The 15,189-nt window shown below is 57.2% G+C and overlaps 2 protein-coding genes and 1 non-coding gene across 9 annotated transcripts; 2 read left to right on the forward strand and 1 right to left on the reverse strand.

The window, feature by feature from the left end:
- Nucleotides 1-962: 962 nt before the first annotated feature.
- SLC29A2 (solute carrier family 29 member 2) lies at nt 963-9,641 on the forward strand. 7 transcript variants are annotated; one of them, XM_045183494.3, is made up of 13 exons: nt 985-1,629; nt 1,874-1,955; nt 2,290-2,568; nt 3,348-3,508; nt 3,739-3,878; nt 4,273-4,407; nt 5,005-5,102; nt 5,330-5,414; nt 5,966-6,102; nt 6,576-6,681; nt 6,775-6,860; nt 7,592-7,791; nt 8,396-9,641. In XM_045183494.3, exons 1-13 carry the CDS (start codon nt 1,601-1,603, stop codon nt 8,505-8,507), a joined length of 1,650 nt encoding a protein of 549 aa, XP_045039429.1. In that variant the 5' UTR covers nt 985-1,600; the 3' UTR covers nt 8,508-9,641. The 7 variants fall into 7 exon arrangements, 5 of the variants coding, with proteins under 5 accessions (XP_053781332.1, XP_053781331.1, XP_053781330.1 ...); XR_008426967.2 differs by lacking the exon at nt 7,592-7,791 and having other exon boundaries at nt 965-1,629; nt 6,616-6,681; nt 8,396-8,414; XR_006653205.3 differs by lacking the exon at nt 8,396-9,641 and having other exon boundaries at nt 965-1,629; nt 6,616-6,681; nt 7,592-7,644.
- Nucleotides 9,642-12,350: 2,709 nt separating this feature from the next.
- On the reverse strand, nt 12,351-12,432 carry TRNAS-GCU (transfer RNA serine (anticodon GCU)). Its single transcript has one exon. It is a non-coding gene; the product is annotated as a tRNA-Ser (tRNA).
- Nucleotides 12,433-12,896: 464 nt separating this feature from the next.
- B4GAT1 (beta-1,4-glucuronyltransferase 1) lies at nt 12,897-15,147 on the forward strand. The gene is made up of 2 exons (XM_024574420.3): nt 12,897-14,059; nt 14,303-15,147. Exons 1-2 carry the CDS (start codon nt 13,004-13,006, stop codon nt 14,492-14,494), a joined length of 1,248 nt encoding a protein of 415 aa, XP_024430188.1. The 5' UTR covers nt 12,897-13,003; the 3' UTR covers nt 14,495-15,147.
- Nucleotides 15,148-15,189: the final 42 nt, after the last annotated feature.

Raw genomic sequence — 15,189 nt, forward strand, 5'->3', positions numbered from 1 at the left:
CCATTCACATTTTTCCTTCTGGACTGCTCGTTCATGTCTTCGGCTCAGTTTTGTTTTATTTTCCTTATTGATAAGTAGGAAGATCCCCTGTCTATATTGCGAATACGATTTATGTTTTGTCAGTCAGTATTCCAATGCACAAGCTACTCTTGCTACGTTGAACATGGAGGGATTCTGTGTAGGGATTTTGTGTTTATAGAGTAATTGGAAGGACCAGAGACATGGGCTCTCGATTGGGCTTTCAGAAATGACCTTCAAAACATTCCTGCAGAATTCCCCCTGTCCCGGATCTGAGAGAGGCTGGAGGACCCTCCGTCCCAACTGCTGGCTCTGGAATTGCACCACTTTGGCTGAGCCTTGGGAAGCTGCCATCCAGCGTGCTGGCCCTGGGCATCGTTGTCTGGCATCTGCAGATAGGAAGCCAGCACCAGAACTGCTGGCTGCGAGACCACCGTGCCTGGCACGCAGCCTCTTGAATGCTGCCCACACACACGACCAGGCCCTGAGGTCAGGCCTCACATGGTGCATGTGGCCAGCCCGACTCACCTGAGCTACAAGCGAGCCCAGGGAACGGAGCGGTTCTCTTTCCAGCCTCCGAAGTGCAGGAATGCAAGAGGTGGGGTGAGATGCGGGGGCGGGAAGCTCACCACGGCTGCCACCCCCTCTCAGTCACTCCACATTTACGTGTCCTTCTCATCCCCAGAGCCCCAGCACACATCAACAACCACACACCCCCGACGGCGTGTGGCTGCCTCACGTGCAAATGTGAAAGCACACGCTCCCTCCTGCAAAAGGGACAGCAATGACTCTGTTCCATCTGCCGTCACCTCCATTTCTGGCTGTTGTTCATCGTCCTTTCGTTTGGTCTCAATTCCATCTTGATATCCTATAATTAACAGACTAAAATATGAGCCACCACCAGCACACCCTCTACCAGGCTTTCTCAACCTTGCCACTATTGACAGATAATTCTTTGGCAGGCTACTTCTCTGTGCACAGGACGAGGGACACAGCTCGGCCTCGCAGCCCACAGCCCACGAGAAGCCCGGTCGGACGGACCCCTTCCCAGGGCCCACGACTGAACTGTGCGTAGCACTGGGAAGCACAGCAGGGTCCGTCTGTTTGTCTGTCTTCCAGACCGCCAGCCCCGGCACCTAGCCCTCTCCTCGGCCTCCCAAAGCACCCAGCTTGGCACAGGACCATTGGCGACAGGCGGTCTCTCTGGCTTCCCCGGTGCCCGCCCCTCCGTGGGTTCCCACATTAGGGGGCGCCGGCTGCCTCGCCCCGCCCACACAGGGCTGGGCCCACAGCCCCCGGGGCGGTGTGGGAAGCTGTAGGGGCCAAGATCCTGCGCCCGCATCCGGAATCCCTGCCCTTGGGGCCCGGGAGGGGCGGTGCGTCCCTTCGTCCCCGCCCCAGGGGCGGAGCCGAGGTTCCCGCAGACCAAGACCCAGACCCCGGGAAATTGGTCTGCTACTCCCTCCTCCACTCACGCCTGTTTCCTTCCTTTCCGAGAGACCGATCCCCCACCCTTGGTCCGCGCTGGTGCAGGTGCGGCGTCCCCCCTCTCTCCCTCCCAGGCTCATCCCGCTGGACTGCCATGGCGCGAGGAGACACCCCGCAGGACAGGCAAGTTGGGGACCAAGAGGGTTGAGTGCGGAAATCCGGATGGCTGTAGGCGGCGCAGACCCGGTTCCTTTGGGCGCTCCAAGGCTCAAAGCTGACCAGATGGAACTACAGTTCCCATCAGCCGTCTGCCTGCGCTGCCTTCGCCGGGGAGATGGGGGCTGTAGTCCGCTCCCCGAAGGGGGCGGGAGGGGTGGCCGAGGAGCTGTGTGCGTCCTCGGGGTGACCTTCTGCCTGATTCCCACAGCTACCACCTGGTTGGGATCAGCTTCTTTATCCTTGGGCTGGGCACTCTCCTTCCCTGGAACTTCTTCATCACGGCCATCCCGGTGAGACTCGCGGCTGGAGGGACAGCCCCATGGCCGCAACCACCGGCCGTCCCTCTAGCCACCTTGGACCCGAGGCGCACCAGGCCTTTCCCTACCATGCTGCCTTTGCCTCATTATGCCCGTGTGTCTGCTGAAGCATGAAGCCTCTGAGAGGAAAGGTGCCCCTTTCAGGTCTAGGAAAGCCAAGCTTTCAGGGACTCTAGGGCCCTAGAGGGGCAAAACCACCAGCTCAGAAAGCTGTGTCATTATTCTTGGGCTAGTCACTCCAAAACTGGCTTACCCAAGCCTTTGGTTTTCTTTGAAATAGTACAAATTACCCTCATCCATCCAACAGATAGTTGATGTGCACCTTCTGTGGGCCAGGCCCCGTGTGTCCATTCGCTCCGGGACTGCGGCAGGAAACATACCCGGAAGGCCCCGTCCTCCCGAGCTTGTGTCCTCTCTGGGGAAGGCAGAAATGGAGGGCTTGGTTCCATCGGCAACTGGGTCATTCTGCACAGCTTTCCAGAGGTTCTTCAGTGCCTGGCTCTCTGCTGGGCCCTGGAGATGCAAAACTGACTCAGCCCTTGGTCTTGACAGCAAGATGGGCAGGTACCACAGAGCAATTAATAAGGTACCACGACCTGTGGCATCCCAGGCTTGCAGCAGGGTCCTGTGGGTCCCCAGGAGAGGAAACGATTCCTTCTGCTTCAGAGCAGAGGTGATTTGTAACTTGGGAGAAGGAGAGTAAAGCATGTTGGGGGGAGGCAGGAAGAGGGGAGAGTATTCCAGATGGAGATGGCAGCCTCTCAAAGGCAGTGAGGCTGGGGAGGGGGGTGCCAACCTATTCAGAGAAAGGGGTGCCCGGAGCTCAGTGGGACAAAGCAGGAGGTGGGACACAAAAGGGAGGCCAGGGTCTGGTTCTGAAGGGCCCCAAATGCTGCTCCAAAACACAGAGGCTTTGCCCTGAAGGCCGCAGGGAGCCAGGGGTGGGAGGAGGTTGAGCAGGTCTGTGCTCCAGAGAGGATGCAGTTGGTCAGCACCTAGGCCAGAGCCTGGCTTGGGGTGGCACTGGAGAAACACTCAGGAATCCAGAAGCGACTGCAGGAGTGGGGGGTGGGGGCTGGCACCGGGGCACTGAGGAGGAGGGGTGGTCTGAGGGTGGAGCAAGGCCCCAGCTGCGGGTCCTTAGGGCTTGGGCCCTTTTTCAGACATCAGCCGTTCAATTCAGTGCACGTTCACCGAGCTCCAACTGTGTGCCAGGTGCTGGGGACAGTACAAGGACAGAGACAGTCCCCACAGACATTAACCGAGCCATCCTGGTGTGGGGGGTTTGCACAAGGAGGAGGCTGGGGAGTTCCTGAGGGTATGTTGTATGGTGACCCTGTCCCCCCTCTCCCGGCACCCTGGCAGTACTTCCAGGGGCGGCTGGCAGGGGCCAACAGCACCAACGGGACCTTGGGGACCAACCACAACAGCCCTGTGGATGCCTTCAACTTCAACAACTGGGTGACGCTGCTGTCCCAGCTGCCCCTGCTGCTCTTCACACTGCTCAACTCCTTCCTGTACCAGTGGTGAGAGGCCCGTCCCGGGCTCCCATCCAGGCCATCCTCTGTTGTCCCTGTCCCCACCCCTGCTGATACAGCTCCGTCTGGGTCCAGGGAAGATCTCCCATCCTTCCTCCACCTCCCCTGCCTCTCCCCCAGCCTCACTGTCCAGCCCTGGCTGAATCTCTTGCCCACCAACCTCTGCCCAGCTGGGCCCAGCCCACACTCACCACCCCCCGCGCCCCACCCTTGAGCAGCATCCCTGAGACGGTGCGGATTCTGGGCAGCCTGCTGGTCATCCTGCTGCTCTTCGCCCTGACGGCGGCATTGGTCAAGGTGGACATGAGCCCTGGACCCTTCTTCTCCATCACCATGGCCTCCGTCTGGTTTATCAACTGTGAGTGCCACTGGCCCCACCCACCTCCCGGCCTGGCCCACCCAGGGCTTCGGTCCAGCCGAACTGAAAGGACCAATGTATCCAAAAAGGGAAGACAGCAGCAGCAGCGTCCATGTCCCTGATGAGAAACTGAGGCCCTGAGGGAGAAGCGAAGTCCCTTGTGCCAGGCCCCACAGTGACCTAAGAGCTGGCCTCCTGGCCCCGAGACCTGCAGGTCTATGGATGCAGCTCAGAGGAGGAGCCAACTGGGAGGGCGGGTCATTACACCAGAATGCCAGGAGTCTTGTGCCTGCCAGCCTCATCTAGAGTCCCCATGCATCCTGCCGACACCTCCTCCAGGGAGCCCCAGGGCCTGCCTAGTTGAGTGGCAGTCCCTATTCTTGTCCCTCCACAGCCTTCTGTGCAGTTCTGCAAGGCAGCCTCTTCGGGCAGCTGGGCACCATGCCTTCCACCTATAGCACCCTCTTCCTCAGCGGCCAGGGCCTGGCTGGGATCTTCGCTGCTCTTGCCATGGTCATGTCCATGGCCAGTGAGTAGACTTGGGTGGCCCCTGGGGTTCAGGAGAGTGCCAGGAGTGAGATACCTTGGATTGTGGGTGGAGCCTGAGGTGATAGGGCGCTGGGGATTGGGTTTGGGGTAGGGAGCAGGGCTCTCGGGTTCTACAGTGAGAGAGTGACTGGGTGACAATTGGGATAACGTAGGGCCAGCGTGGGATTCCTGAGGCCACACTGGTATGCAGTAGCAGCAGGTCAAGGCTGAGGGAAGGAGGGACAGGTTTGGGATCCAGATAGACTTGTGTTCAAATCCCACTTCCACGGCTCCCTAGCGGAGGGCGCTGGGTGAGTCACCTAACCTGTGTCAGTTTCCTGGCCTCCCCACCAAGATGGTTATTATAGCTCCACCCTCAGAGTGTAAGGAGCATGCAATAACAATGAGCACATAGTAGGTGCCCAAGAAAATGGCCCATAGGGAAGAGTGAGAGATTCCCGGGTTTGTCAGTGAGAGGGGTGGAAGGGGCTGGAGGTGAGCCTGAGGAGGTCATAATGGGAAGTGGGACCAGAGCCGTGAGCCCTGTGGGAGCCAGTGGGACAGGCCACCACCCCCTGCAGCTGGAGTTTCTGCGCAGGTGGTGTGGATGCCCAGACCTCCGCCCTGGGGTACTTCATCACGCCCTGTGTGGGCATCCTCGTATCCATCGTGTGTTACCTGAGCCTGCCCCACCTGGTGAGCCTGGCCCTGAGCTCGGGGCTGCACTTCAGAGCATCTCAGATACAGCCCAGACCTGAGTCTGAGGCCCTGAGAGAGGCCAGGGGAGGTGGAGGAGACCTGGGCCCAGTCCTGATCTCCAAAGGAGTCAGCCACTGGGGGGACCCCAGCCTCTCAGCCAACAGGGCATGGAGGGATGCAACACCTGCACTAAGCCAGGCGGGGCCAATGCTTTCCTCCTGCAGGAGTTCGCCCGCTACTACCTGGCCAAGAAATCATCGCTGGCTCAAGGTCGGGAGCTGGAGACCAAAGCTGAGCTCCTCCGGTCTGGTGAGCCCCGGGCCCTGCTGGGGGAGGTGGAGACCTGGAGGAACCTAGAGCCACCGCCACAGGGAAGCATTTCCTCTCTGTCCCCAACTAGAGCCCTCACTCCTAGTAGCCTTGTGTGAGCAGAGGCAGAAAGATCATGAACAGAAGGCAGTGGGATTAAAGCCATCCCCATTGCCCTCTGGGCCTCAGCTCCCTCCCCTGTAAAGCAGGGAGGCAGTAGAACCTCAGGTATGCAAGGTTTGGATCCAAATGCATCTGAGTTTGAATTCTGGCTTCACAACACCCAAGCTGTGTGACCTTAGGCAAGTCACTTAACCCCTCTGAGCCTCTGTTTCTTTTTGGTAGAGCAATGGCAGTGCCATAATCCACTTCAGGTGCTTAATCTGCCTGACACATGTGTGCTTCATAAACAGTAGCTAAGCATACTTCTGTTGCTGGTTCTCTTTGCCTGAGCCTGGGGCTGAAGGAGGCTCACTTGTTTTAATTGCTGGGAATCTCCCTGCCACAGGCCAGGGTCCCAGGCATGACCCTGCCCTCCTGTCTTGCCCCAGATGAGAGGAATGGGGTACCCAACAGCCCTCAGAAGGCAGCCCTGATTCTGGATCTTGACCCTGAGAAGGAGCCACAGCTGGAGCCGGAGGAGCCCCAGAAGCCAGGAAAACCTTTGGTTTTCATCATCCTCCGAAAGGTTTGTCTTGGATATAACCCGCAGCCACCATCCCCGGGGAAGAGAGGGCCGCTGTCTCCAGCCCTCCCCAAAGACTCAGAATGGAATGGGGCCTTAGTACTCACCATGTCCACCCCAAGGTGACAGGGTCATTCACAGTAGGTCAGGGACACAGCTGAACCAGGGCCCAGGGCCAGGTCTTCTTTTTAAATTTTATTTATTTATTTTTAGAGAGAAGAGAAGGAAGGGAGAAAGAGAGGGAGAGAAACATAGATTTGTTGCCTCTCACATGCCCCCAACTAGGGACCTGGCCTGCAACCCAGGCATGGGCCCTAACTGGGAATCAAACAGGTGACCTTTTGGCTTGAAGACTGGTGCTCAGTCCACTGAGCCACACCGACCAGGCCAGGCCAAGCCTGTCACAGGAGGGTCGGGGCTGCGTGTGGGGCCCCAGGTGTGCCCCACCTGCTCACACCCCTGCCTCCGGCTCCCAGATCTGGCTGATGGCGCTGTGCCTTGTGTTGGTCTTCACAGTCACCCTGTCCGTCTTCCCCGCCATCACAGCCATGGTGACCAGCTCCACCAGTCCTGGGAAATGGAGTGAGTGTTGGGAAGGGGCCAGGCAGGGGAGTGAAGGGAGAGAAGAAGGAGGGGAGTCAGGACCAGAAGGAGCCCTTCCTCTCTCTCTCCCAGGTCAGTTTTTCAACCCCATCTGCTGCTTCCTTCTCTTCAATGTCATGGACTGGCTGGGACGGAGCCTGACCTCCTACTTCCTATGGGTGAGCACACCAGGGCTGGGTGATCTGAGGGCTTTGGGAGGCAGGTGGGGATCAGAGGGCATGAAAGGGCACAGAAAGGTGGTTTCTTGACAGTCGGACTGGTCTGGGCCTGGCCATGGGGCAGCCCGCCAGGCGGCAGTGAACCTCTGGCCCCAGAAGCAATGTCCAGTTGACCCGTGTCCTCAGCATCCAGCCTGAGGCCCAGCCCTTGGTGCTGAGACTGTCACGTGGAGATTGCACCGTGTGAGGGGGGACAGGATCACAAGTGTTTGGATTGTTTCGAGCCAAGATGCCGCTTCGTTAAATGAAATCTTTCGAGAAGACACAACAAATAAAGTAGATCAAAGCAGAGGTGCTCCAATCCCGGCAGCATGGGGCCTGGATCCCCAGCTTCCAACCCTGGTCAGCAGCCGCATCCTCCCCAAAGGGGTCTGTGGAACCCCTGGGGGTGTTCGGAGGAACTGAGTTTGAAAAGCAAAGGTGCTGTCTGGGGCCTTTTTCGGTTCTGCCGTGGAGACACCACCGCTAAAGATCAGGAGAGCAGAAGCCCCAGGCCGGTTCTTGAAGGCTGGGGGGCCTTGGCCCAGTCCCGTGCTCTCCAAGGCCCTAGAGCAGGGTCTTCGCTGGCTCACGCAGGGTAGCTCAGGGGAGTGAGTGACGAGTCTATCTTGGGTACTGCTGGAGCAGAGGCCTGCTCCCAGGGACCACCCTGACCCCAGCTTCTGCCACAGCCGGACCAGGACAGTCGGCTGCTGCCCCTGCTGGTCTGCCTGCGCGCCCTGTTCATCCCGCTCTTCATGCTGTGCCACGTGCCCGAGAGGTCCCGCCTGCCCATCCTTTTCCCGCAGGATGCCTACTTCATCACCTTCATGCTACTCTTTGCTGTTTCCAATGGTTACCTGGTGTCCCTCACCATGTGCCTGGCGCCCAGGTCTGGGGACGGCTGGGAGGGCCTGGGAGTGGGGAAGTAGGGAACAGCCTGCAAGGAAGGGCTCTGCCCAGCCCGGCCCCACCTGTCTCCAGGTCACCCTGTCGGGTCAGGCCTAAACTACTGGGCCGGCCCCAGGCCAGGATCTGGGGAGGTGCCTGTCTAGTAAAGTCACCCAGGCACTGGTTCCAGGGCCTCCTCTCTGGGCTTCAGCTCCCCCATCTGTGAAATAAATGGGTTGGCCTGTCATGAGTTAGGGTCCAGCTACTACCAAAATTATCAGTTGAAGGGGAGCTGAAGTTTTGCTCAAAAGCAGGGTTCCTGGGCTATTTAGGGACACTGGAGTTGAGAATCCAGGGAGGTGATGGGGGGCAGTTTGGGGACATTTTACCAAGAGGGAAAGCAGCCCCAGAGATGTCCTTGTCCAGAGGCCTCATTTCACTGATCAGGAAGCTGAAGGCCGGAGAGAAGGGCCCAGGTACCGCGAGCTGGAGGCTGGGTCCATCCAGACTGGAACTCGTGTGTCTTGCAAGGAGGGCGGGGGCACCGGGCCAGGCCCAGGTTTGGCTCAACGTTTTCTAAGAGCCCCTGCCCCTGTGTGTTCTAGGCAGGTGCTGCCACACGAGAGGGAGGTGGCCGGTGCCCTCATGACATTCTTCCTGGCCCTGGGGTTGTCCTGCGGAGCCTCCCTCTCCTTCCTCTTCAAGGCGCTGCTCTGAAGGCCCCAGCCATCACTCTGCCAACGGCTCTCTCCTCTCTGCCCCATCGGAGCCGAGACCCAGCACAGAGGGATGGCCAGCCGAGCTCATGGTCTGGGGGTGCCAGGACAAGGCGGGTGCTGTCTCCTCCCTGAGCTGCTGGTGGCCCCTGGAGGTACTGCAAGGAAGAATTCACCACCAGTCATTCCAACCCTCGCCCAGGATGGAGGCGACAGACTATCTAGATGCACATAAGAGCTCATTGAAAGCAGGGCAATCAGGGAAAAGGGCCGTGGCCCTTCCTCACCATCGGGAGTGCATTTACATGTTCATCGCAAGTAATAAACCCGCTAATCGAGGGGCATCAGAGGCCACAAGCAGCCACTTGCTGAGGGAGTGGCTGGTGGGCCAGCCCAGGGCAGGAGCTCAGGACTGCAGGACAGGATGCCAGGGAGGTTGAGGGGAGCAGGGAGAAGGAACCAGAGTCAGGGAGCTGAGGGTGCTCAAAGGACCCTCCAGGCCTCAAACAGTGTTTTCCTTGCCAGCACTTAACTGTCTCCGCCCTCCAGTGCCCAGCCGGGCATGCAGGTCCGTAGCTGGCCTGCCAGGGGCTATACCCACCCCCCTTCGTACAGGTGAGGAAACTGAGTCCCCTGGGAAGTGACTGGTCTGTGGCAGAGCCAGGACCCAGCCCTCACCTCCCTCCTTGTAGGTGCTGTTCTTCCTACCTATTCCTGCTTCTCTTCCTCGGGGGACTCAAGGCAGAGCTCCAGGCACTTACTCCACCTTTTTTTTTTAGAGAGAGTGGGGAGGGAGGAAGAAAGAGGGGGATCAAAACATCAAGGTGAGCCCTGATTGGTGTGGCTCAGTGGGTTGGGCATCGTCCCTCCGCCGTGTGAAAGGTCACCAGTTTGATTCCATCAGGGCACATGCCTGGGTTGTGGGCCAGGTCCCTGGTTAGGGACACGCAAGACGCAACTGCTCAATGTTTGGGGACCGAGCCCCACATCGCAGGCGGGTACACTGACCAGGAATTGAACTGGCGACCTTTCATTTCGTGGGGTGTTGCCCAATGAAGGGCTTACTCCACCTTTTTGCTGTTTCTCTGACCCTGCTCCTGGGTCTAATAACAATCCTCTTCGTTTGTATAATGAATTCACCGAGTCTTTCTTTCCGAAGTGCTTTCAGCTCTTTTGACTTTGGTGAGCGGGGTGGGGTAGGGATGATTGAACCCATTTGGCAGATGGGATGGCTGAGGCCCCAAGAAGGGCAGAGATTTGTGGGCATCCCTGTGATAGCCAAGGGGTATTGACTGGCCTGCAAGGAGCCCTGTACTCCTGGGCAGAGCCCAGGCTGCAGGGACAATGATCGTCCTTCCCTCCGCTGGTCCCTTCTCGGAAATGGAGCTTTACAGAGGCAGCCAGCCGATTCCCTGGAGGGACGGAGGAGGAGCCTGCTTCCCCATAGCCTGTACTACCCTGCCCGGCCAAGAGGAAAGCAAGGTTCTTGTTTGTTTGTTTGCCGTGACAGGCACTGGCCTTGCTGCCCCCTTGCCCTCCTGCCTTCTGTGAGCGGTCACTGGAAGCTATTGTACACCAGGAGCTGAGCCAGTACAGGCCCCTGCTCAGATGCCAGAGGCTCTTTTGCTATCAGAGGAAAGTGAAGCGAGACATGACTAGTAGCTGAAATGAAGCCACACGGAAGATCCCAAGCAGGGATTCATTCCTTCAGCCACTATTCATTGTGCTGGACCCAGGCTGGCCTTATGACCCTGAAACAAAGGAGACATGGTCCCTGCTCCCATGGCCACAGGGAGTGGAATGTAACTTGTGAGGGCCCCGCAGAAATGGGTGATGTAAGGTTCCAGAAGAGGGCCATTGATGCTACTGCGAGGTCACAGCTGGCATCTCAGAGGAGGCATTCCCCTAGCTGGGCTTCGAGGAATGAATATGAGTTTGTTGGGCTGGAGTGGAGGGAGGGCATCCCAGGCAGACGTGCCAGAGAGTATGGAAGGCATGGACGTGGCATGTTCAGGGAACTGGGGACTTCTGGCAGAGGGTATGGTGAGGAAGCCCCTAGGGTGTGAGGGAGGGAGAAAGGAGAGGATGAGGCTGGAGCAGTGGGTTCTGGACAAAAGATAAAGGACCTGAGGGATGAAGACTAAATGGGAGTGGAGAGAGGAGGAGGGATGCAGGAGAGAAGAGGCCACCTGCCTCTAGTGTGGCCACTTATTTACCTTAGCGGTTAAGCGCATGTGCACTGACCCAGAGTCCCGGATTCGAAGCCAGGCCCTTTCAGAGTGCAAGGTGGTTCGGCCCACAGAAATTTATCAGTGCGACACACCACACAGCACGTTAATGGGTGAGGGGGGAAGCCACAGGATCTCAGCTGATGCAGAAAAAGCATCTGACTAAAACCCAACACTTTTTCTAGATAAAAAACACCCAACAAACAAGGAATAGATGGTAACTTCCTCAACCTAATAAAGGGCATTTATGAAAATTCCATAACTAATGTCATATCAATGGTGAGAGGCTGAAAGCCTCTGCCCCAAGACCAGGAACAAAAAAGATCCCCTTTCACCATGCCATCCACTCACCTTTGTACTGGACGTTCCAGCCAGAGCAATTGGGCAAGGAAGAGAAATGCACAGCGTCCAAATTGGAAAGGAAGAAGTAAGACTACCCAGATGCACAGATGATATAATATAAACATGTACAGAAAACCCTAAAGAATACACACACACACAACTATCAGAACTAAGAAATGAACTCAGTGAAGTTGCAGGATTCAAGATCAGCACAAAGTACAGCTGTTTTTCTGCACATGCAGTTCTGTCACCAATTCCGATGAGTCCCCACACCAGGCCGTACCCTGACACCGGCTGAGTGCCCCACAATGTAACGCAATCCCGACTCTGTCTCCCTGGAGAGCACATCGGATTGCACAAGGACTCAGCCCCATGAGACTGCCCCCGCTCCACCTGCCAATGGCAAGTCCAGGTTGTAACCTGTACCTCTAACCAATGGCTATAAATCAGGTTCCAGCACCCCTCCCCCGCCCCAGGGCTCACTTAATTTACTAGCACAGCTCACAGCACTCAGAAACATTCTTTTACTGGATTAAAGTTTTATTATAAAAGGCTCTAAGTCACCACCAGCCAGATGGAAGGGCAAGATGTGTGGGAAGCAGTCTAACCCTGGCACTCCAGGCCCTCCCCGGTCTGTCCCAGAGCACCTTCCCTTCCCAAGATTCACAGTGCTCTAGTAGTTATTACATATAATTGATTTATCAGTCAAGGTACCTGTCCTTCCCCGAAGCCTCTCCTTGTCTAAAGAATCCGTGGATCAATTATTCCACAAACACTTTTAAGTGCCTTGTGTATAAGGCTCTTAAAAGACCTGCTCGTGGAGGGGTTGGGGGTGGGGAGTGTCTTGGGGAAGGAGGTGTGTGGATATAAGGTCTCCCCCCTGGGAGAACTGCTGAGCGAGGAGAATCATTGGGCTGAATAGAGTAATGATTTAAATGATCAAACACCACCACCACCCTTAAGTTCCACTACTTCAGACATGGAGAGGGGTGCTTTCCAATTAATAATACATTGGCCCCTAATTTGGCATTAGGCAGAATTCCAGTTCTGGTCTTCTAGGTGCTACTGGACCTTGGGACCTCTAGAGAGAAAGAAAAGTACATCTGTAGCCGCTGCTCAGAAGGTTCACATCCACAGAGAGAGAGGGAAGTGCCTGAGGGAAAGGAGGTGTGTGGTGAACAGAGAGCCTGGATTGGGCCAAATTGTCTTCAACTTGGTGCTCCAGACCGGCGTGATGTAGAAAACGAAGAATCACCTCCTGTGTAAAACGCAAACGACGAGGATGGGATTCGAACCCACGCGTGCAAAGCACAATGGATTAGCAGTCCATCGCCTTAACCACTCGGCCACCTCGTCCCACATAAAAACCCCCGTTTCCAAATTCCCCTATCTCTTATTTACTCCGCACCATCTGAGTCCCTCCTACCCAGTTTTTAATGCATCCCTTGTAGGATCTACAGGACGGAGAGATGATAGAAAGATTTGTGTGGGTGTTCCTTTCCTCCTGCCACCGCTGGAATCCACACCATCCTTCACTAAGCTGCAGCAGAGCTCTGCTACGGTTTCCCCTCCCTGAGTCGGGAGCGAGCGCGCCGAGATTTCAGGATGCGCTCCGTCCAGGGGAGTCGCGCACTGACCGGGAGGGAGTGGGTGCTTGTCGCTGGGAACCCGGCGGTGCAGGCGCGGGCAGATCCAGCGGTCGCAAAGCGCGCCGCGCCGGCAGCGAATGCAGTAGCTCCTCCACTCCTGCAGGGGGCGAGCTGGCGCGCCCAGAGGCCAGTGAGGGCGGGAGGGGCTGAGCGCCCGGCTCGGCTCGCCTCGGATCTCATCGGCTGCACTCGGCAGGCTGCGGTAAATCCGGGCTTGCGGCGGCTGGCAGAGGCTGTAGTCTGGTGGTCTCTGCTGCGCGCCCCGAGCCCCGAGAGCCATGCAGATGTCCTACGCCATCCGGTGCGCCTTCTACCAGCTGCTGCTGGCCGCGCTAATGCTGGTGGCGATGCTGCAGTTACTCTACTTGTCGCTGCTGTCCGGGCTGCACGGACAGGAGGAGCAAGAACAGTATTTTGAGTTCTTTCCCCCGTCCCCGCGGTCCGTGGACCAGGTCAAGGCGCAACTCCGCGCCGCTCTGGCCTCCGGAGGCGTCCTGGACTCCAGCGGCGACTACCGCGTCTATAGGGGCCTACTGAAGACCACCATGGACCCTAATGATGTGATCCTGGCCACGCACGCCAGCGTGGACAACCTGCTGCATTTGTCAGGCCTGTTGGAGCGCTGGGAGGGCCCGCTATCCGTGTCGGTGTTCGCGGCCACCAAGGAGGAGGCGCAGCTGGCCACGGTGCTGACCTACGCGCTGAGCAGCCACTGCCCCGATATGCGTGCCAGAGTTGCCATGCACCTTGTGTGCCCCTCTCGCTATGAGGCCGCCGTGCCCGACCCCCGGGAGCCCGGGGAGTTTGCCCTGCTGCGGTCCTGCCAGGAGGTCTTTGACAAGTTAGCCAGGGTGGCCCAGCCCGGGATCAATTACGCGCTGGGTACCAATGTCTCCTACCCCAATAACCTGCTGAGGAATCTGGCTCGTGAAGGGGCCAACTATGCCCTGGTGATCGATGTGGACATGGTGCCCAGCGAGGGGCTGTGGAGAGGCCTGCGGGAAATGCTGGATCAGAGCAAGCAGTGGGCAGGGACAGCGCTGGTGGTGCCTGCCTTTGAGATCCGCCGGGCCCGCCGCATGCCCACAAACAAGAACGAGCTGCTGCAGCTCTACCAAGTGGGCGAGGTGCGGCCGTTCTATTACGGGCTGTGCACGCCCTGCCAGGCGCCCACCAACTACTCCCGCTGGGTCAATCTGCCTGAAGAGACCTTGCTGAGGCCTGCTTACGTGGTGCCGTGGCAGGACCCCTGGGAGCCTTTCTACGTGGCTGGAGGCAAGGTTCCCACCTTCGACGAACGCTTTCGGCAGTACGGCTTCAATCGAATCAGCCAGGTGCCCATAAGGGAGAGGGCAGGGGAAGTGGGCAGGAAGGGTGGTGGAGTCAGAGAGCTATGTGGGGCTCTGGATGGAAGGGGGGCAATGAGGCAGGAGGGGTCATAGTTCAGTAGTGGCTGGATGGTGTGGAAGATCCAGGATGCCTCCAGAGGAGTGGCGGTGCTGGAGTCGGCTCTAGGGATGTCATTCCTGGCCCTAGGAATGTCATCAAATTTTGCTGACCTGTCTCTCCCCCTGCAGGCCTGTGAGCTGCACGTGGCAGGATTTGATTTCGAGGTGCTGAACGAAGGTTTCCTGGTTCATAAGGGCTTCAAAGAAGCCTTGAAGTTTCATCCCCAAAAGGAGGCCGAAAATCAGCACAATAAGATTCTTTACCGCCAGTTCAAACAGGAGTTGAAGACCAAGTACCCCGACTCCCCACGTCATTGCTGAGTCCTTCCCTGCCCTAGTCTGAGAAGTCTCAGCCTCCTCTCTCCTTAGGTTGCCCCTCAGGCCTGACAGGGGTAAGAAATGACACTAAACTCTACAGTGGTAACTGTGGTGTTGGGACACTGGACTTGAATATGGGGTGCTGGGATCAAGTCCTAGCTTTACCACTAACTAGCTGCGTGGCCTTGAGCAAATCCTGTTCCCTCTCTGAGCCTTAGTTACCCTGTCTGTAAAAAGGGAGGTGAGAATACCTACCTCACAGAACTGTTGGGAGGCTCAGATGAGATGCTATATGTGAAAACATTCTGTAAGCTTCGTACAAATGTGAAGTATTATTAATATTATTACAGTATTACTGTTGTTATTATTGTTATTATTATTAACAATTGTGGGTGGATAAGCCGTAGGAGAGCAAAAAGTATGAATGGGGCAGAGCTGAGAAGTCTGAGTATGAAACGAAATGGGCTTTTGGAAGGAAATCAGATACAGGCTTTGAATTTAGTTCTTAGCTTTCGGACTGAAGCCTAAACTTCCTGGTTCTCCCAGGCCTCGGGAGTTCTGAAGAAGGGAAGGGTCTGCAGGTTCTGTACCCTCGAATACGCTAGGCTGGGTGATGCCTCCGAATGGCGATGTGTAAATAAATGAGTGTTCACACCTACAGCTGGCTCCATTACTCTCCTGAACGGGGCGGGCGGAGG

This window comes from Desmodus rotundus, chromosome 5 (assembly GCF_022682495.2).
Source record: "Desmodus rotundus isolate HL8 chromosome 5, HLdesRot8A.1, whole genome shotgun sequence".
Lineage (NCBI taxonomy): Eukaryota > Metazoa > Chordata > Mammalia > Chiroptera > Phyllostomidae > Desmodus > Desmodus rotundus.